General features: G+C 33.3%; 1 protein-coding gene across 3 annotated transcripts in view; it reads left to right on the forward strand.

Annotated features, from left to right (window-relative positions):
• Positions 1-24,033, forward strand: part of LOC129806015 (dual specificity calcium/calmodulin-dependent 3',5'-cyclic nucleotide phosphodiesterase 1-like) — a 455,456-nt gene that overhangs the window by 204,235 nt on the left and 227,188 nt on the right. For 2 of the 3 annotated variants that reach the window (XM_055854307.1, XM_055854308.1), the window contains exons 1-2: positions 3,536-3,780; positions 16,159-16,386. The exons of the other annotated variant lie outside the window; for it this stretch is intronic. In XM_055854307.1, coding sequence (XP_055710282.1) covers positions 16,224-16,386 — 163 coding nt within the window. In that variant the 5' untranslated portion in view covers positions 3,536-3,780; positions 16,159-16,223. Of the gene's footprint in view, positions 1-3,535; positions 3,781-16,158; positions 16,387-24,033 lie in introns of those variants that run through there. 3 annotated transcript variants of the gene reach the window in all.

The following is a 24,033-nucleotide window of genomic DNA, read 5'->3' on the forward strand; positions in this document are numbered from 1 at the left end:
ACGCCGAAAAGCCAAAATTCCGAAAAGATAAACACCCAAAAAATCAAAATCTCAAATGTCAAAATCCTGAAAACCAAAATCCCAAAAAGACAAAATCCCGAAAATATAAAATTTCGAAAAGAACAAAACCCCAAAATGGTCGTAACCCCAAAAAGCCAAAATAGCAAAAAACCAAAAATCTAAAAGTCAAAATCTTGAGAAACCAAAATCTCGAAAAAATAAAATCCCGAAAGGGGCAAAACCTCAAAAGCCAAAATCCCAAAAAGCCAAAATTATGAATAGGCCGAATTCTCGAGTATTCGAAAATCCTCAAGGTTATGGAAGATAACAAAACCCCGTGAGCATGAGTTTGGATTTCTCCCGTGGGACTTCACTTTATTCGGAATTTTACCATTCAGGACTTTGATCATTCGAGATACAATGATACAATGATACACGATACAGTGATACACGATACTATATCAAAAGCTCTGGACACTTGAGTGTTTAGTAATTTCCTGAATATAAATATTTATTGTGAAAGAAAATGACGGTTATCAATAAAATTTGTGGGAATTCGACCACTGATGAAGGCTTGGAGACCGAGCCAAAAGCTCTGGAAAAGGTTGATGTTTTCCTATAGGATCTCTAAATCCCCTGACGAACTCCGGTTCCCACATATTCTAAAAATATTTATAGAGGAAGATTGTGCAGCTTCGTGGGGAAAAAGATGTCCAAGATATAAGATTTTTTACTGAATGCCACACAAACCTAATCAATTATATCACTTTGTCAAAAAAAATCTCTTAATTTTTTGGTTCATAATTCCGCCTTACAAAATTCCTGGGAATTCTTGGATTTTCTTCTACAGGAAAATGAAAATTTAGTGGCAATTTTTACGAGGCTGCCCTAGTTTACTCGGCTTCGTACAACATTTTGCCCACCTATGTAGGCCTCATTTTTCCCGGAAACATTACGCTGGATACAAAAATTTGCGCATCACTGCCTAACTGGAACTTTCATCTATTCGTTTTCACCGTTTGTAGAAGGTATTACGAATTAAAAAATCAATTTTATGCTATTTTTCTAATACATGTTTTCTGACTTTCTGCAAAGGTGGTAATTTTTGTGAATCTTCCTCCACCCACAATAACGATCCCCTTCGAGCATAAGATTTTCACGGTAAATATTAATCCTGATAAACTCTCTTTAACTTGGAATAGGGTAAAGGTTCATAATTTTGGACAGTCTGCTTATAAGCATCGATGTTCCAAGCTTGAAGTGCGATATTTTCAATACTAATTGACTTTTTGTTACTCTCTTTTCAGAAGGGTTGTTTAGAAACTTGTCAAGGGTTTATTGTCTTTGTTTTTAATAAAATTAGTCTTAATACGTTTAAAAATGAATTTATTTGTAGAGATGAATTTGACTCGAATTTTGGACAACTGGTTTATTAATTTGGACAACTTGGCTATAAATTTATACAGCTGTCCCGCTTCAACAGGATGCCCATTGTTCTCCATTTCAAGAAAAAATCTTACCAAGTCCTCTTCTTGTTCATGTAAGGGTACTGTAGAATGTCACAAGAAGCCCGGAAACTTTCCATATCATTTATTAAAATGTGTTGACTTCGGTACTCCAAGTTCTCGCGGATTCGCGCATTCCCTGGCCTTTCCGGGAGCCTTTGAAGGCTTTTCTCACTACATGTCGTTCGTAGAGATGATGCTTCTTTGTTTCTCCAGGCACTTATACAACCTATTCATCACAAAGGCTAAAACTTAACGAAATTTCAGGAGAAAAACACATGTCCAAAATAAGGATTATCACCTCACTGGTGAACCTCGTTGAAAATTGCCCATTTTTCACACGAAAAACGTAATTCACAAGGTAAATCTCACTTCAGGTCAAATGTACAAATCATCAGTAACGTGAATCAACACAATATTCAATGAATATTCAATAATATCACTCAAGAAGAGCGAAGAAACATTGTTAGTACTTCACCACAGCTAAATAAGACTGAAGTAAACACGAAGTTCTGTCATATTTCTTGTAAGCAATTGCTCACACTGAATTTTCAGCAAATCAATTTTAACTCAAATCATATTCAAAATTTAACGTATGTAGTGTTAAAATCTTCCAAAAAGAACAAATATTTAGATAGAATTCATTATTCATCAAATAATGAAATAAAAATACATAACTTTAATAAATTTATTTTTAGTCTCCAATTTTATCCTCAAGGTGTCCATATTTAGAAACTGCTCAAAATTATGAGCTCCTACCCTAGTAGTTTTTTTCGGAAAGACAATTGAAGTGTGCAAAAATGCACAAAATATTCCACAGCAGAATTACGATTTTAGACACATTTTATATTTTTCCTTTTGGACCCAGGAAAAAAGGCCTAGGCTTCCAAGTTTGTCAGGAAATGTGAGATGTTGGATTATCTTTTAGAATATATGAACAGACCATGGATGAAATTCATTTAGTAACTTGGAAAAAAATCAACTTTTACGAAGCTGCAAAACGTTACTCTGCTTCTTTATTAAATTCTTAACAGTCGCAGCTCTTCCGATTTTCGCCAAAGCATTCGTTCTTTTCAAATCAAAAGACTCCGATTTTTTTTACCAGTTCTCTGTCGAATACCTGAAGATCTACGACTGCATACAACTCAGGCAGATATATAGGAGAGATCGGGGCAGAATTAGCCACGTATAGTATTAGATAGTGGCATCTTATAATTTGCCTTCGAAGGAATATTGAGAAAACCAGTTTTTATTCTAAATATATACTTCCTTTACTATTCATTGAAATATTTATCTGCCTCATACAAACATTTTTTCTATCAATCTACCCCGGTTTCCCCTAATCCAATAATTAGGATTCATGGATCATTTTTCGTTCATGGATTCATTTTTCCAATCAGCTCCTTTTCAATTCAATTAATTTTTATCTCATTTCGTCTTTTAACTCTCGTTCCCTCTCGTCCATTGCCGCCTTAGAATTGATTCCAGCCTCCTTGGGCATAACCGAGACAAAATTGAGGGAGGAAAAAACCACTTCCAAGTCAAAATCTGTTTGGAAAAGTTAAACAGATCACAAGGATCTATAAACAGATAAATTAATAACCAAAATACGTACAATAAATTGTTTAAAAATAACTCCGCCATTGGGGAAACCCTTACCGTTTCTAACAGTGTGGTAAAAGTTGTATTGAATGAAGTACCATATGACCCGGCGTCTCCACTGGACAAGCGAGATTTTCGATCGTGCTGCAAATGTTGAAACTGAGAGAATTACTTGCAATTTTTGACCACTTTAGTGTACTCTGATGAGGTGTTTCAATTACAAAAACACCCCCACTGAGTGAGCCCCCATGGTGGGCATATGCACTATGTGCGACGGCGTGAGTTACAAAGTTCTCCAGAGATTTCTGCAGGAGAGCTTTAAGCCCAAAACTGTTTGGTGTACTGAGAGAGTGAGAGAAAGGTTTTTCTGTGCGGAGAATGCGAAAGACTGGTTGGGAAAGTGCTTTTCATACGGAAAATTTCACTTCAGTGTGATTTAGACAGATCAGTGAGAACATGTGTATTCCACTCTTGTGGATCTCATTTGAAAATCGCGACCGCAGAGTGGTTAATTCAGCCCTAATTGGGTTTCTCTTGAATTTTCGCTTCAAAAGTGGAGCAACATTTGCTGTTTATTGAATTTTAAGTGATAACAGTGTGACTGTAGTGTAGCTTTTGCTGAATTAATTCATCCCTTTCCATCAGCATTTCCCCATTCACTTGGGACCGAAAAGTATATTGTCCGACAACTATATATTCATAATTACATGGAACATGGCAATATGAGCTTTTCACATTGTCACAGTGCCTGAACACAAGTTACAGGCCTTTTTATGGCCTAGAATGGGTGGTGACTGTGACAGATGATCGGGAAATTGTGAATGAAAACACAGGATTGTGATGCCTTTGAGTCGCTTGAGTAGTTCATTAATCACGATATTATTGTTGTACTTATTGAGGTATTTCTCAGCACAATGAAAATCCCTCCCATTCCACCCCCTTCCGCCCTTTCACACGTCAATCCAAGTTAATGGTTTTGCTCTGTCAATACAACATTTTATTAAAATTTCGTGTTAGAAGGATCCGAAACCATTACAATTTCACGATAAACGCAAAAATAAAATCAAATAAACTTCATTCGAAAATTTGCATCCTAATTATCATGCTATTATATCAGTTAAATGTTCATTTCGTAAAACATTTGAACATTATTCCGCGAAAATTGCAACTAATTTCTCGAGATATTGTTAAAATTTAATTGTACGTGACATAATTGTCATTTGTATCGAGCTAATAATTGCATAAAATGCCATTGGTATAAACAAAAATATATCCCTTCTTGGAATTTTAAATAACCATATTGAAAATTAATTAAATAAAGTATTTTTTTGGTGGATAAAATGTTTACTGAAACCCTCTAGGTTAAAGTGCCCATGCTTGATACCATTGAAAGCTTCGTAATGACTAAATTTTCTAAGTTTTACAATATATATGTGATTCATCGCAAACATATTTTAAAAACTATGGGAAAGTGGCCAGTTTTTAAAATATATTACCGTGTTATCACACTTGCACATTAAAATTTTAATATGATTCACATTAAATGTCGCTGGTGAGAGTCCAAATGAGTAATTTGTGTGTTTGAATCATTTTATATTCAAAATTTGATCTATTTGTTGATAAAAAGGTAGACTTGACCCGCAAAATTTGTTATAAATTGATTTATAGCATTAATGCGAAAAATTAACGCGATTTTCACTTTAATTTTTTAATGTTAAAAATATTTATACTTTAGATAAATTTAAACTTATTTTTGCAGATCAAGTCCACTTCTTTATAAATAAATAGAAAAACCCCAAATATTAAGTGACTCTAAGACACAAATAACATATTTAGACGCTCACAAGCGACAATTTATGTGAATCACATTAAAATTTTAATGTGCAAGTGTGATAACGCCGTTACGGAGTCACGTTTATTGAGAAACATAAGAAAAATTTAGTCATTTCGAAGCTTCTGATGGTATCAAGCATGGGTACTTTCCCCTAAGTCCTTCATTTTAAATTTTTTTAAAGTATATTACTACGTATATTAATACTACGTCCACATTGGCATATTTTAGGATTTTATAATAAAATGTGATAATAACAGAATATAGAATAGAAATAATTTAAAGCAAAATGTGAAAGGTATGTGTCTCAGCTAAACTGAACGATTTTTATGGTTTTCGCTGCTCGTTACTGATATATCTAACTAGTTTCTTTTACATAAAATTTAGCAAAATCGATTAAAAAAAATATTGGAAGAAATAGCAATATAAAGGAACACAAAATTACAACAAATACTACACAAAAATTGTGTCCGGGATAAAGAGACTAAAAGAAAGTGCCCATGCTTAATACTATAGGAAGCTTCGTAATGACTAAATTTTCTATGTTTCACAATATATATGTGACTATTATATAAAAGTGGCAAATTTTTAAAATATATTGCGGAGTCACGTTTATTGAGAAACATAGGCAAAATTTAGTCATTACGAAGCTTCCAATGGTATCAAGCATGGTCACTTTCCCCTAATCCGAACGATTACAGATATTCACTCTTTATCTCCAATATGTGCAATATGTTTTTTGAATTTGAAATGAAGCAGAATCAAAAGTAATCTGAATGAAATAGCGCAAAGAAATATAATGTGTATTACATCAAATGTTAGGCAAAGGTTGTGCCTTGGATAAACTGAACGATTTTTACAAGTAAATTATTTTAACTTCCCGTTTGTGATATATTCCTGTTGTTTTTGGTATTTTTACTTTACCAAAATCAATACAAATCTGAAAAAATGTAGTTCAAAGGAACACAAAATTACAGCAAATGCTACACAAAGATTGTGTCCAGGCTAAACGGACTAAACTGAACGATATTGCGAATACGGATTTTTATTCTTTATTGAACATATACCCGATTCGTTTCTCTATTTAAAATGAGGCACAATCACAAGTAATCAGAATAAAATACTAATAACAAAAGAAAATTACAATAAATGGTAAATAGAGGTTGTGTCTCGGCTAAACTTATCAGTTTTTATAAGTAAAGGGTTTTCACTTCCCGTTCCTGATATATTCCTCTTGTTTCTTCTGTTTAAAATTTACCAAAATAAATGAAAATCTAAAAAAAATAGTACCACAAAGCCAATATGAAATTACAACAAATGCTACACAAAGATTGTGGCTCGGCTAAACGGGCTAAACTGAACGATATTGCAATTACGGATTTTGACTTTTTACTTACCATACACTCGATTCGTTCTGCTTTTTAAAATGAAGCAAAATCAAAAGTAATCTGTACAAACTGGTTCAAACAAAATTAAATTACAACAAATCATAAACATAGTTTGTGTTCCGGCTAAAACTAAACAATTTGCATAAGTACAAGTTTTCATTTTTCGCCCTTGATATATTCCTCTTATTCCTCTATTTACAATAAAACATAGTTATTTAATAATGTGAGTAAAATACTACAAAAAGTAATAAAATCACTACAAATTATTAACAAAGGTTGTGTCTTCGCTAAACTGAACGATTTCTATAACAAAAGGGTTTTAACTTCCCGTTCGTGATATATTTCTGTTGTGTTTGCTATTTAAAATTTACCACGTTTAATAGAATTTTGAAAAATGTACAAATCAACATGAAATTACTAAAAATGCTGACAAAAATTGCGTCTCGGCTAAAGAAGTTAAGTTGAACGATATTACGAATGGGGATTTTCACTCTTTATCTCCAGTATATCCGAATTTTCTATTTAAAATGAAACAAATTGCAAAGTAATCTGAATAAAATATTACTAACAAGAATAAATGGAAAGACTTGGCAAGGGTTGTGTCTCGGCTAAACTAAATGATTTTTACGATCACTGATTTTCTTTATTCATAATTTATGATATTTACAGTTTACTTATTTACCTAATGAACATAAATTTGAATACAAAACTATTTCAAAATAAGGATACAATTACAAGAAGTAGCAAGCGATGAACACTGAACGATTTCTACAATCACTTCTAATCTACTGACTTTTTCGACAATCTAAATTAGAAAAAAATCAAATAAAGGAAAATTTAATAAAATGAACCATAACAATTTAACGGTTAATACGATTTAGCCCTTAAATATGTATCAGAAGTGCATAGACATTTTTTTTAATTTCATATTATGTTTTTATTCTCCAATATTTATAAGAATTATTTTATTTATTAATAATGGAAACCGGTGAGCATCGGGGAAAGAAGGATCAGCTTAGAAAATTTTTTAGATTTTTCTCAAAGCTTTCGGCTCAGACTCCAAGCTTTCATTAATCCAAGTTTCCATTATTAGCATATCAACTCGTCGGATATTATTTTTAATATTTTATTTATTGTTATATTCTTTTGAATTATCTATTTAATTTTGTTTTTTTCTGTTTCTCCAATCGCAAAAAGATCCTCGATATTTTAGTACCCAATGGATATTTCGTTTCATATTTCCTATAATATTGCTAATCGAATTAGAAGAAGGACTTCAGGCTTCGCACACGATCTGCTTTCGAACACATTATATTTTTCCCATATTCCAGCTGGCTATTAAAATATATTGCCATTAGGTTAGATTCATTAAAGGAATATTAGAAAAATATGAAGTGTTCGAAGACAGAGAGTGTGTGACGACTGAAAGCCTCAGATTAACGCTGTAACTCCATTCATCCACTTAATAGTTTCCCGGCTATTACGTAATTTTTATCTGCTCAATGTATCAAGCCACATTTAAAGTTGATTATGTCGAAAATGTAACTTTTTAATAAAAATTGCTTTATTTATTTTTTTATTTTAAAAATTGCTACTTTGAAAACTTTGTAGCATATACAAGATAAATTAAAATGAAGCATATGATGCACATGACTTCTTATTGCACACATTTTCCACATGACCCTTATGTTGACATCGCATACACTCTGATATTTTCTCCATTTTTTTTCTCGAGTAAATTTCAATATCAATTATGTCTGAATATTTATGCCTCTTTTTCCATTCCTCGATATTCGCAACAAAAAAATTGAACAAAATGTTGCCAATAAAATTTCTCATTAGACAATTGTATTGAGAAAAATAAATAAAATGTTTTTCATGTGCAATATATAGCGACACATTTCGTGGCAAAACATCGGACTTGTACATTCAAAAATTGGATCGTGAAAATTTTATTGGACAGAGATCTTAAACACCATATTAAAGGCATGCCAATAATATTTGTCGTATGTGCAGGAAATTACATGTCAATACCTTACAATATTTCTCATAATGACTTTGACACTCTTCAATGGTACTATAAAAATAGCTAATAATTTTCATAAAGTCCTCTCACATTTCAGCAAAAAAATATCACATTTTTATTCCATGATGTTGAGAATTTCACAATTTTCTCACAGATTGATTGCAAACATAATAAACTCGTAATTTTTCACAAGTTATTCGCTCAATATTGGATGGAAAAAGTACTTCAGAGGAGGAAAAGTTTTTCTTTTATCTTTAACAGCTTTTATTGAGCATAGTAAAATATGATGGATAGACCATTAAAAGCTTATGAACTCTAAGATCTTTTGACTGATAAATCCTCTATAAAGTGCAGATCAGGTACTATTTTTCAAACATAATTAAAAATATAATTTTCCAAAAAACTATCAGCAGTTGGGAAATTTGAATATGATGCAAGATAGGCAAGATAATTTGGAGATGTAAGTAAGTACTTCTCGGGAAGCTTTTAGGGGAAAGCTTTCAGGCTTCGCATACCTGACTGTGTGTGACGCCTAAAAGCATTCCCCTATCATTTTTACATAGGCATCTCAAAATTTAGCAGATGAACCCCAAGTAGCAAAAACTGGTCATCATAATGTAAATTTTCAGTAAGTTCGGCATATTGACTCAAAGTCATAAGATTGACAATGGGAAGTACGGAATCAAAATTTCAAACCGAAAATAATGATATATTACCTACCAATTTGGAGCGAAATATTGTTGATGTTGGCGATCAGATGAGCGCGTTAAACAGGAATATCAATATCGTAAAAATATTATGTCGAGTTGAGCCTGACAATAATAGTATTAATATTGTAGCAATTAATTGGTAGCAATGATTGCTACAGATACAGACTCTAAAACAGACATCTAAAAAATTCACTCCCAGAAAGACGCAAGCTCATTTGTAGGTCTAGGCGCGATGCACGTCCCACTACCGTCGTATTTAAATAGACATTACGCCTAAAAACCCTTGAAACCCTGCAACAAGGAGTCACTTCTTCGTTTCTGGATGATATAATGAATGAAAAATCTTTGAGCTTGATTGACGGGTACGAGAGTAGTTGCTTAGGTGCCTCCCCAAAAAGGTAATCCATAGAATAAGTAAATCAAAGTATATTTACCGGACGTCAAAATACTTAATACAGTAGACTCTCGCAAATTCGGCTCTTTTAAGATCGGGCTACTTTTTAATTCGGGCAGCGGTTACATTTGAAAAAAGTTTGTTGTCATTTTTCAAGTTTGATTATGATTATCAAATGAATCAAATATGCTCCAATTTGGCATGGTTTGTCTTAGTGTTGATATGATTTTACATTATTGAGGGATTTTCATGAAATTTACGTTATATATGAGTGTGTAAACTCAATATCTGTATGCACATGAATAAAAAATCGTTGCATTTCAAAAAGTTTGTCACCCGAATTTCTATCTAATTCGGTTGACATTTCGGTCCCATATGCCCGAATATAAGAGAGTCTACTGTATATCCTGTTAGCTGATGAAATTAGAGAAAATATTGTTTGGCCCACATAACTCCTTAAGTTCCAAGTGGGAATTCACTAATGTTTACGAACAAATTTACAAAATACTTTTTTCTGTGTAGAACAGGAATTGGGCTTACTTCCCAAGCAGCATATCTTGGTTATTTAACTGTTGGATAACGTTTTTATAAATGTGGAAATAACCGTATTTTAACGTTGGCACAACTATAATTTCTCGTTAATTTATTTTGTGCTGCTTGGGTTTGCACCTCCAAAATATGCACGATTTTCAAATCCACATTATTTATTATTTTTTTAGAGAATTTTTATCAAATATGATACCCATTACTCAAAAACCAGAAAAAAATTCAGGAGTTTTGCAACTTTGAACAAAAACACAGTAGACTCTCTCATATTCGGGAATTTGGGACCGAAATGTCACCTGAATTAGAGAGAAATTCTGACGTCAAACTGTTTGAAATGCAACGACTTTTTGTTCATCTACATACTTATGTCAAGTTTATTACTGGTATTTAACGTAAATTCCATGAAAACTCTTTATAATGCAAAATAGCATCATAACTAAAAAATACCATGAAAAATTTGAGCATATTTGCTTCATTTAACAAGAATATGCAAATGTAAAAAATGTCAACAAACCTTTTTCAAATTTAACTGCTGCCCGAATTAAAAACTACTGTATTCGTAAATTCACGTATTTTGGCATGACAGATCAATCTAAATATGGGGTTACCATAATAGAAACAGAGGTTACACCAGTATGGCTTAGTTTTAACCTCTTACCTCTAGAATAACTCTAATTTTTACCCTAATTGAAGGTGGTATTCGCTTTAATATTCATCTGTAGAAAAAAAAAACACAATTAGAATTTGGAATAGAAATGGAATGCCCTGGAATAACGTAAGATCGATACAAATTTTTGACCTTTCTTACCCCTTTAAGTTTACTTAGATTTGTTTATAAACGTGTTAAAACTTTGGGGAAAGAAAAGAATGAATATAATCGGAGAAGGATTTTTCCTGTGTAGGCTGGCATTGCAAATTCATTGAACACTCCTTGTCCTTTATTTTGATAGTCGTAAAATGGTCATAATAACGTCAGCACTTTGACATCAAACTTATATTCGTTTTGACAGCTATCACACTAGTAAAATCTTAGTCATTCCGCTGACGTGTTAAATACGTTCAAATGACGTGTTCATGACGTATTGTCGTTTCCCTGGTCACAAGATGCTACTTGGGTAACTCCATAGTGAAAATAGTTATATGTTAAATTTCAGAATTTCAGAAAAGGGATCAATAAAACAATCAGGATCCAATAGAGTTCATAATGCATTATGCATTATATTATTATGCATAGTCCTGCTATAAAGACCATCAATAATTTATTTTAAATTTGGACTAATTCCAAGAAAATTAAGAGATAAATTCTTCTGAAATATAGTAAATAATTAAGAGTGTTCCTTGACCCCAAAAGTTTATGTTTACCTAAGAGTTATTGATGATTAAGACCAAATTCGCATCAGGTGATCAATATTAGGTATCAACAGAAACATGAACTTTGAAAGCAATATTAATCAGAAGAGGTTTACTGTACTGGTATGGATTACAGGAGCTGTGACTAATAATTACATACTTAAAAGCACGGAGAATGTATGTACGTCTCCCTTGGCTCATTCGATATCTAATAAGTGAAAGATAAACTCAAAATATAATTTATTCGACCAAAAAGTGGAAAATCTTATTTGATTTGAGAGTGAAGGAGCCGTTCTTTATGGGAATAATTTTCTCAGAAATCTTCTCAATGTGTCTCGTAGTCAATAAATTTTCCTCAATATCGATTTGTCTTATAATAACACCATTTTGGGCATGGAGTGAGATAAATTTTTGAGAAGATATTTTCGACTCATCGAATCTCATCCCTATGTGCCACTTTCTATTACACCTACGGGACCGGGCGTAGATTTTTGGCAGGGATGTGTTTTGGGGGAGACATGGTAATTTGCGCCCACGGAAGGAATTTTCCTCTTTGGAGGAAAACAAGTGTGTACAGAAGGCTGAATTGCGAAAGAAGAAAAATAATAATAAAAAGAGCTTTGATCTGTACCTTTGTATGTCTTCTATTCCATTTGCTCCAATCTAAATTTTGCATTACTTTTCCTTTTGCTCTTTCGCATTCTTTTTCACCTGGCGCGCTTTTTTTTTTACGGTAAACAGGCTCCCTTTGTTGATTTATTTGCCTTGTTGTGGTTCCAGAATATTTTGCAAGGTAACACCGGGTGACGTGGAAGAAAAAAGCACAAAATCACGCCGAAGCTGCACAAGAAACACTGTTAGACAAGTTTGATTGAATCAACAAACATTCTTTTAAATCATCGAAACATTTTCACTTTTATTTTAACTGAGCTACTAAGGAAGCCCCATATCGAGGTTGAAAAACTTTGGAGAAAATTAACTCTTTTGAGTCCTGGGAATTTTTGAATTGATAATACCCAAACAATAAATACATATCCGATAAATAATGCAAAAATTCACAAGAAAACCAAAAGAGAAACGCGCAATTAGCAAACTTGCAGATACAAACACCGATATTACACCGATCAGTAATGTTTTCGAAGAGAGAAAGCCAAGCCAAACCTATTCGAAAATCTACCGAAAGCCTAAAGTGATAGTTCACGTATTTACCGCTCGCTATTGCAGACTGGGGCAAAAAGTCACAAAACGAACATTTTAAAATTCAATATCTTCAAAGATAAATAAGATAAAGGCTTAAATGTTTTTCCATAGATAGCCTCCATAGGTCTTCTTCAATGTCGTAAGTTTCTTAGAATTTGAAAAAGGAATTTAGAAAATAAAAAATTTCCAAATTTTTAGCCCTATTTTTGAAATATTTTCCGTGCAGAAGATATCAATTATTAGCTACTTATTTTAAATTTTATGCACAGGTAAATATTTCCCAAATTATCTGGATATTCTTTGGATACGAATCCGCTATCTATTTTAGAATTTTACAAAGATTCTTTTCTCCAGAAATCCTTTTATTAAAAGCGACCACTTGGGGTAAAAAGTAACAAAAGGTTTGAAGCAAAAAGTAACAAAACCGAAACAATTTCTTATGTCCCACGATGAAAAGAAACGTCAATGCTATGTGTCGCCGCTTATTGTTTGCATTGGTCGAACGACTTGCAGTCTTTTGTATGTTTTTTTTTTTGTAAAATAGCTTAAAATGCGCTTTTTTCGCTCAGATACAGAAAACGGTGTTTTACAAAGGTGTAGAAGAATAAACTTCCTATGAAAATATGAAATTTAGGTATTATACTTAAATTTATGGAATCCCGTGAAAGCGAATCAAAATGTGATAGTATCTTATGCCTGATACTATTTGCCCCAGCATTTTCGAGAATGATCACAACATTACCTTTTAGAAAACGGCTCGATAAATATATTTCCTTACAAAATAGAAGAAATTGACTTTCACAGAGTTGTAGAGCGGTAAATTTCCTATAAAACTGTGCTATTAGAAATTTTGGAGGTGCTCGAGTAGCTTGTAAAAAATAAAATATCCGTTTTGTGACTTTTTGCCCCAGTCTTCCCTATTCTTCAATATTCTTCTGCCGTTCAAAACCGGACTGACTCTCTAGGCTGTCTAAGTTATAGGTACAGTGAGAAACATCCAGAAGGCAATGACACCGCAACGGCTTAGAAGCGGCCCAGGAACGAATTTTAATAGTAACGTTAATTGGAAATTTTTTGATTCCGACTGTGAAACAATCAAGAGGCTTCTGTAACGTTCCACAACTGTATTCGGTTTTGTGATCTACGTAATCGTGATCACATTTCACGATACTGAAACATTCTGGTTGGTTGCGATCTAGTCCCCGGCGAGTGGCCTTCAAAGTTGAAGCCAATTTCTTACTTTCACATACAAATAAGTAGGGGAATTTTTCTGCACTCGTGACCGTTACACGATATATCGTCGGTTGCCTCAGCAACTGTGCTAACTGCATTTGCTTTGCGTCAGCATTCGTTGTAAGCAACACATCGCTGCGCGGCGTTTGCAAGGAATGCAGACACAAAGCAGATGCAGTTAGCACAGTTGCTGAGGCAACCGACGATATGTCAAAATTTATGTGAGCCTTGTTTACAAGACTCTGGGCCTTGTAAAGAGGGATAAATATGCTATATATCTGTCTAAATTCGGTCTTATTTTGAGAAGTGTAACCTGAGTTTCTGATCAATTTGTGAGTTGGCTTCAATAAGCTCCACAAAAAAGAAACAGTTCGCCAGGGACTAGGTTGCGATCTACCATCTCTCCTTCGTTTGCAGATGCCCTTATTACTGTTCCGTCCGATTACTTCCCAAAGACCGGTACTTAGCCTTACTCCTGGCTTTGGGGCTTCGGCCAGGTAGCGGGGGCTCTTGGTTCTGAAAGCTCACTCGATTTACCTTTCACGTACTCTTATTGTCAGGAAGGGTTGTAATCTACAACTTGCTACCATCACGTACTAGGACGTCGTAGTCCGGTATTCCTGGTGCCTTTTAGTCGGGGTAGATTATCTGCTTTTGTTTTCTTTTTCTAATTAAATTTTTCTGACTCAATTTAGTTTTCATTTTTTTTATATTTAGCTCTTTCTTTTTGTAATCAGACATTTTAAGAGCGATCCCAAGCAGCACAAGATAACTTAACCAGAAATTATCGTTGTGTCAACGTTAAAATACAGTAATTTCAACCAAACATGTTATGAAAACGTTATGCAACAGTTAGTAACCAAGATGTGCTGCTTGGGATGCATCCTAATTAAGTTGTGCGTACACTAGAATCAGGGGACTAATTGATAATATGAGATAAAGGGGCAAAAATTTTTTTTAAAAAATATGACGTGTAGGACCAAAACCAAGAACAGATCCTTCATCACGTACTATGTGAGATCCGTGTTGCTAGAAACGTGTTGCATAGTTTCAACAATTTTGATTATTATACTAGGTCTTCAATTTGAAATCCGCGGTTCAGAAATAAATGGCGCTAGTGACACATATACCTGGTACACATACAGTGGCGGCAAAATAATAAAATCACTTTGCAAAGCTTATATTTTTTTAACTTTTGTATTTTTTACCAATTTGTTGATATAATTCTGAAGTAGAAATCTTTAAATTATTAGAATCGTAGAATAAGGGTTGGTTTGGCTGCTAGAGGTCTCTATTTTACACAGAATATGTCAATAGTGAAGTTCAGTTTGGCCAAAAAAATTGAAAAATTGTCATTAATAGTTTCTAAATATGGTTTTACTTAAACTTATTCGATTTATAGACCACATTCTTTAGTTTAAATGAAAGTTATCCTATCGTGTTGTTCAAACCAAATTTCATTATTAATATTCTGTGAAAAATACAGACTTTTAGCGGCTAAAATAATACTTATTTGACGTATGATAATTATTTGAACATTACCATATAAAAATTGTTTCAACGAATTGGAATAAACAAAAAATCCTAAAGGTAGAATAGTGGTCTTTGCGGAGCTGATTCTATTATTTTGGCCGCCACTGTATGTGAAGTTGTATTTATTTAAGAGGTTTGTGAATTGGAATTCCGTTAGATATTGCAACTCAAGTTTCGGTCCTTAGTTGGGACCTTCCTCAGGACCTACCTACAGTAACCGTTGTAAGTAAGACTGAAACGTTAGCCAATAAAAACATTAATGCAGAACATGAAATCGAAGACCGATATTTCAAATTTTGACATAACCCACCGAACATCAAATTCTAACCGATTTCAATTTAGCTGAAAATGTATTTTCAACTGAATTCTTCTAACCTAAAAACTTCTCTCGCGAGGTAGTGTCATTTCCATTTGGTTAGCACTTTTTGTTCGAGAACTGCTGACCGGTCAGCATATTTTTGCTGATCGGTTCAACAAAAATATGCTGAAAACGCTGCTTTTTTTTGCTGACTGTGATCACTGGGAAGTACATATCCCACAGGTCCCACAGGTTGACCTCCAATTTTGACTCATTTCTTTTGTTGGTCAAAAGTTTGTAAAATTAACAAATCTTTCCTATACGTGCAGTATACCATATCAAAAAAAATTATGTCCCTTTTATAGTCTTATATTTTAAATTTGCGTGCGCAAACTTCAGTAATTGACAACCCGATGAATGACATAGGGGGGCAGGGTTTCGTACTGAAAACAGTCACCACCCAGGGCCCCCACCTTGTGGGTAAATTCTGGGAAGCTCATAATTCGCCTGCCACATAAATCATCAGCTTTTCACATTGCTAGCGGATAAACACAACCGCCAATCTATGGCATTCAATTTCGATGCAATATCTCAATCAACTTGGTAAATGGATGCAAAGAGGGGCTCAACCGAGGGGTCGCCTGGTGGAAAACCACCTATATCACTTCGTCACAATCCAGGTGGATCCCAAGCCCCATCCGCCACAGCAAAATTTTTCAAGAAGTGCAAAAGTGCCACTTTCCAAATTGATGGAGCAACATACACCATAGGTAAATCTATATCTCTATTGCTTATGATACTTAATTTAATTTTAGTACCCCGCCCTTTTGGGGTTTTGGGGATAGGAAAGGTACCAAAAAACAGTCCTTAGGCAATAAATTTGTATTTAAGTAGATGAAACAAATTCTCATTGAGTTTGTATAATGGAAAATCGCTTTCAATTAGGATGACTTGGCTGTAGGCCATGTTCCTGAAGCTACCACAAGTCTCTTTCATATTGGATTTTCATACTATCCACAGTCTGGCGGTGTTTCGAGGCAGGATTTTACCTAGCAGCGAAAATATAAATGGAAAATATAAATTTGGGAGCAATATTGGGAGATATATTTCTTTTGATCTAAAATGTTGCTGATACCGGTTAAGCTAGGGGTGATTCTTTTTCTTTTTTTCATTTGGATTTCAAGAGAAAAAACAGGTAGTTAATCTAGAAATTTTTAATTGTAATTTTGTAAAATTTATAAACTAAATTGATTGGTCTAAAGTGGGAAGAACGTAAGATATACGTTAGCAGAGTTACTGAGTGCAAAGTAATTTAAATTAGGGTAATGCTTTCAGACTTCGAACATTTTATATTTTTTTCCATATGCTACACTCGAGAAAACTTTTGTACTATCTTGATTCAATATCCGTAGTATTGATTTTAATACCAGGGTTTTAATACCGAAACTATATTAAATGTTCTTAAGAATAAGTTCAATTTGGATTGATTTTCAATTCTCTGGAATAAATATAAGAAATATTTGGATTGTTTTTAGAACGTTATAGCATTAATTTTATAAAATCCATTTTCAAAGAAAAAAATAGTAGGGTAAGTGTGCCAAATTGCGGCCAGCTTGCAATTTCGGACACCTTTTTTGTTCCTCGAATTTCCATGAACTTTTAGATTTTACGTACTCTAGAGATTATACAATGCAAAAGAATAAAAAAAATGTAGCTTCGACAAACGAGATGACGTGAAAAATACATTTGAAGAATTCCCGAAGGGCAAGGAACTATGAGAATGAAAGTGGCCGAAATAGGGCACCAAAGCTATGTCTATATTTTTATTCTTTTTAAAATATATTAAGAATGATTTTAGAGTAAATAAAGACGGTAAACTCTTTACAAGGTTCCAAGCTACACTCTTACAAAAGAAAGAATAAAAAAATCAATTTGTATTTAAAATATTACATTTCAAACTTGAGACTTTGACGCTTGCATGCAACTATGCCGAAATTTGGCACACTTGCCCTATTGATCCTATCTAAAATTGGGATTGGTCTTTAGAAATTCTGGAATTAATTTTATCCCACTACTGCAGAATTGATTTTTAGAAGTCAATTTTCTAAGGGGAAATGGTAGTGAGAATATGGTGTTTTGGTATCAATTTTATCCCATTGAAGTATTAATTCTAGAGCGTTCTGGTATTGATTCTATCCCACTTCGGCATTGATTTTTGGGTTATTCCGTATTGAATTTAGGTTGTTTTGTTATTGATTCCGTCTCATTTTGGTATTGATTTTATCCCAGTTCGGTAATGATTTTAGAGTGTTCGGGTATTGATTCTACCCCTTTTCAGTATTGAATTTAGGGTTTTTTGGTATTGATTCCATCCCGTTTTGATATCGATTTTATGATATTTCAGTATTGATTTTAGCCTACTTCGGTGTTGATTCTAGCGTGTATCGGTATTGATTCTATCCTGTTTCGATGTTGAATTTAGGATGTTTCGGCACTGAGTTTATCCCATACAATGACGTATTGACTTTATGACACTTAAGTAATAATTCTATCCCATTTTAGTATTGATTTTAAAATACTACGGTATTTTTTTTATATCCGATACTGATATAAGAATGTTCCGCTGTTGATTCAATCTCATTGCGGTATTGATTGTATCCCATCGGGAGATAGGATCAATACTTTAATAAGGTAGAATCGATATCATAGAATCCTAGGATTTATACCTCGATGGGATAAAATCAATACCGTATTGTTCCGAAATCAATCAAGAGAATAGAATCAATACACTCAGTCCTGGCATTAAGTACTTCGGATTATTCACCTGATGGAATTATGCACATACAATTATGCAAATTTGCGTACATTTGGGAGACAATTTATGAAATCATTTTTGAAATACATCTGAATGTATACTATATTGTGACGCGGGAAATTTGAAAACAGTGTACTTCTTTTGCAGAATAAACGTTTAATTTCTTTTATTAAGGTAAAATTCTAAATATTCTAGCCATTTATTGAAGAACTCTGGCCAAAGAGTACTGTTTGTTGATGAATTTCTTTTAAACAGTTAATTCTTTTTGCTCTGACTACTTTTACTCCGCGCGAAATTTGTTCTACGGCCGATTCATTCAAAAGAAATCGCCTGCAGGTACGCAAATTTTCTCGATGGATAATGCCATTTCGCGCGTTTTTTCGGTCCAGAAAATGTACATAATCCGGGAACTGAGTGTACCTAATTACCCTAAAATCAATATCCAAATGAAACAGAATCAATACCAAATACCCTAAAATTAACACCAAAATGGGATAAAATCAATACCAAATGGGGTAAAAGTAATACCACAATACCCTAAAATCAACACCATAATATGATAAATTTAATACCATAAAACCCTAAAATGAATACTACAATGGGATAAAATCAATGCTAATTGTGATTGAAAATTAATGAATTTATGGTATTGAATCAATGACTCATTATTTCTTAATATGTATCCCAAAATACTCTAGAATATAATACTTGCGAGGTATTGGAGCCCTTTTAATACCAAAATTATTCCGTAAGCGTATTAATTCTAGGGTTCTAGGGTCTTTTCTTCTCTGTGAATTTCACTGACTGAGAGAAATCCGAAAAAGATAAAATAAGATTCCGGAAACGTCAATTTTACCCTGCAGTATTGATCCAAAATCCGTGTAAATATTACCCTTTTCATGTGTATTCACTGAAAAAAAAGAGGGTGCGATTAACATTTTTTCCTAATAATTTTAACACTTTTTAGGTGTAAAAATATATCAACATTTTTTAATGTTAATTTTACACCTTATTAAGGGTAAAATGAACATGAAAAAGGGTACCTTTAACACCTAATACACCTAAAAAATGTAATATTTACACAGATTTTTGATCGATACTGCAGGGTAAAATTAACATTTCCGGAATGTTATTTTAACTTTTTCTGATTTCTCTCAGTGTTAGGGGTTAAAATTAACCTTTTTCATGTTAATTTTACCCTTAAAATGTGCAAAATTAACATTAAAAAATGTTTATATATTTTTACACCTTAAAAGTGATTAGGGAAAGCCTTTCCATGAATAATTTCTGGTGGAATGGTAATGTAGTGGTTGTGCAAGGGTAATCAAATTTGTGAAACTTCGTAACAGTGACTTCTGATCTCCTTAACACTTGTTTTATCAACGTTTTTCCACTTCATTTGCCAAATGCATTATTAAAATTTATTTGCAAAGCTCCCAATTGCATAATCTTTATAAGAATTGATTTTCTGTCATGTATCCCTGAGAGAAATTCCGTGTCCAAAGAGAGTAATTTCAAGCTACTTTGGCTCTTTCCTTCTGCACGACTTCATTCATTTTGGGGTCGCCACAACTCCTCGTCAGCACTTACACAAATTTTCGCCTTTTTTACGCTCTTTTCTCGCCCGTTGCCCCCCTCAAGAAAGAAAAATCTGCGGTTCTTACTAAATGGGCCGACTTGAAGACTAAGAATGGTATTATATTTCCATGAGATTTGGCAAATGTGATGTGGAAATGCGGAGGAGGAGGAGAGTGAAAAATGCGAATTTTACAGGCTTGAATATCCTACAATCTCTCCCCTCTGAGCTATTTGCAGTGAATGTGAAAAAAATCCATAATGATGTGGGAAATGTGCTATATCTTTCGCATTCTACCAACGATTTTTGCGAATCATTCCACTCTCTGGGTCTGTTTGCTAGACCATTGTCTATGGGCAGTGGCTAGGGATGGCATATTATGTTACCAATGTTGCCAAATATGTGTCAACCCAAGAGTCCATAAATGGCTATTTGTGTAAATATACATTTTACGCCTTCTTCCTCTCTATCAACATTTTGGACCTAGGCGAAAACTCAAAAAAGGGAAATCATCACATTTCCTTCCATTTGAACCCAACCGTCCACTTCCTTTACTCAAGCACGCGTGCTAGCCCCAAAACAACAATCTCACAATCTCTTTTATTGCTCGAAATCCACGGAGAGAACAGTATATGCAATCCTTTGATAACGTTCCAACGTACAATGTTCCATACACTGAGAAAAAAAGAGGGTGCGATTAACTTTTTCTCCTTAAAACTTTAACACTTTTTAGGTGTAAAAATATATCAACATTTTTTTATGTTAATTTTACACTTTTTGAGGGTAAAATCAATATGAAAAAAGGGTAACTTTAACACCCAATACACCTTAAAAGGGTAATATTTACACCGACTTCGGATCAATACTGCAGGGTAAAATTAACATTTCCGGAATGTTATTTTAACTTTTTCGGATTTCTGTCAGTGTAGAGAACACCATCGTAACATCCATTATTATTGTTTCTTATACAAACATGGAAAGACGGCATGGGTACTCGGCATACGAACCCGGAACACTTGCAGCATAGAGCAAGTGCTCTACCACTTGACCCAATGAGTACCCTAACACTGAGAAAAAAAAGAGGCTGCGATTAACTTTTTTTCGTCATAACTTTAACACTTTTTAGGTGTAAAAATATATCTATATTTTTTAATGTTAATTTTACACTTTTTAAGGGTAAAATCAACATGAAAGAAGGGTAACTTTAACTCGTAGTACACCTGAAAAGGGTAATATTTACACCGTTTTCGGATAAATACTGCAGGGTAAAATTAACATTTCCGGAAAGTTATTTTAACTTTTTCGGATTTCTCTCACAGTGAAGTGAATCATGCATCCATTACTAGCCTATAAGGTTATCAACGTTATTATGCAAATAGGTTTGGCGCAATGTCAAGATCTCCCCACAATGGCTTGCTCTTGTAAAATGATATATAAATCGGTCTTAATCGGTTTTGATTCGGTAAACTTTGAAAAAATAGATCAGGAGAAACTTTCTGTAAATTAATGTAGGACCACTGAATATATTTCTCGATCCTGATAAATCACAAAAGAAAACTTGAGGACGCTATAAAAATTCACGAGTTCGAGCATTTCGCAAAGCTACGAAGCTTTGCTCCTCTTTTCAGCAATTATCGGAACACAATTCGATTTTCCCACCAGAAAGAGTTCGGGAGTAACGTATGGTTCCACGTGTGTTGTTTTTTTTTGAAAAGATAACCACAATCGACCTTTTCTACTCTCCCTGATAAGCATCCATATATTGTTTCTGATTTGTCACAATCTACAATCTTTTTTGCTTTTTTTTCACCATGTGATTCCCTCTGTCAGATCGAAATTACTGCAATTTCACATGCGTCCACAATCGATTCTTTTACGAGGCAATTTCATGGTTGAAATCCAATGATAAGAGACTTTTTTTTCTGTTCGTCAACACAAGCAGGAAATGTGCTTTGTTTCGTCTCTATTTCCATTTTCATTTTCATTTCATTCTTCAGAAGTTTCTGGCATCTTACACCGGCATTGGACGATTGCCTGGAGGATAGAAGAGAAATTCAATTAGTTTTTAATTAGACCATTTCACTGGGATAGTCATACTAAGCCCCAAAGTGAAATAAAAAACATTTTCACTTTGAATAATTGCACTCTATTGCTACTGAATGCAAAATATATGGCATTTGCATTTTAATATGTAGAACGGAATTCAAAGAAAATATGGATTCTTAATGAACGAGGCAATGTAAGGGGTATGGGTATTGAAACCGCGTTGTAAAGCAGGAGTTAACCCTCTTAAACCAAATTTCGTTTGGAATATACAGCCGGAAATCCAAATATTAAAATTAATTTTAGGTAATTTAGCTTAAAGGATTTCTATTCCTAAATACAGTACGACTCGAATAAAGTAAATGCATTTGATGTCATAGCAACTGTTTGAGTTATTAAAATTGTGTCAGGTTATTACTTAGCAAACGTAGTTTTAAAGTTTGACATTAAATCTTTGAAAAAAAAATAAGAAATTAAAAAAAAATAACAAATAAATTAAAATTTCTCATTTAAGCTTTCTCGGCATAATAATTTTTATTTTGGAAATTATGAATGTACCAGAATTTATACCTATATTATGCACTCAACAGCTACGCCTTTGAATTATAAGCCACGCCCACTTGCAAAACTTTGAATGAAAAATATGATTGATATGATTTTAACTCTTTAAGGACGAATGGGACACCGGTGTCCCAAAATAGAAAATAAATAATTTTTTGGACTATTTTAAGAGAACAAAATACAGTCAAGTGTGCTAATCCGGGCGCTTCGCTATCTGGATCGCTTATCACTAATCTAATTAAAATATTATTTTTATTTTTATTTCCGTAATATAGTCACTACAGTAACATTATATAGGGTGGAATAACCACTTATCGCCACTTTTAGAAAAATGTGAAATTAATTTGATTATAACTTTTGACCCCTTATTTTAAGATATCTCAGATTTGACATAAGGTTACTGAGATGTATTGACTCCAGATTCGTCAAAAAAGTAGTACTCCAATTTAATGCTGAACTACTTAAGCAAAACTGATTTTTATTAACAATGCAAAAATAACCACTTCTCGCCACACTCTTGAAAACGTCTAAACACGATTATTTTAAGCAATACTATGCAAAGAATACATTCACAATTTTTTTTCCTCATGACCACCTTATTATTACTCACTTTAAATGAATTTTCATCGGTTTTATTGGAGAAATGAACCCGTCAAATAATATCTGCAGATATCTTTAAGATTTCTGTAGAGAAAATCTACACCTCTACAGAATATCTGCAGATAATATCTGTATCTGTAGATATTCTTACGAATTTTATTTGGGCTTGGGACAAAATTCGTCAGAATATTTCGGCAGATTTTCTGACGAATCTCTGACGAATTTCTGTGGATATTCTGCCGATTTTCTGTAGATTTTTCTACATTCCAGACTTTCCAGACAAGATGTGCCAGAAGAGATCGAAAAATTTTTCACTGAAGTTTGCAAAATTCAATAGAGTTATTTTTTGTGATATCACGGTGTTTATATAAAATAAAGAATTCTGCGACGCCGTGTTACAAGTAGAGAAAAGTGAAGTGAAAACTTTAAGCAGAGTATCGACCTAAATTTCGTGTTTTTGTACCATTTCATGGGCGATTTTTAAAAAATTAGTATTTTTGCTCGCATCTTTTTACTTATTTAAAATGTTTAATCGGTAATGCTTGTTAAGCAGAACATACCATTTTCTTTATAACTCCTACAGTTTCTACATAAATCAACAATATTTTTGTGAAGTAATGGACACTATGCCGATTTTCTCGGCAGAAATTCTACCGAAAATCTGTATCCGTATCTGTATTAATTTAAAAAAATCATTTCCTTAATTATTTTAATTAAAAAGAAACTTTAAACTTAAAAATTTTAAGAATTTTAATTCAGCGAAATTTTCCTGATTTAAAAAGTTTCAGCGCAAAAAACAAAATTTGATTTAGAAAACAAAAG

Source organism: Phlebotomus papatasi, chromosome 3 (assembly GCF_024763615.1).
Source record: "Phlebotomus papatasi isolate M1 chromosome 3, Ppap_2.1, whole genome shotgun sequence".
In the NCBI taxonomy this organism is placed as follows: domain Eukaryota; kingdom Metazoa; phylum Arthropoda; class Insecta; order Diptera; family Psychodidae; genus Phlebotomus; species Phlebotomus papatasi.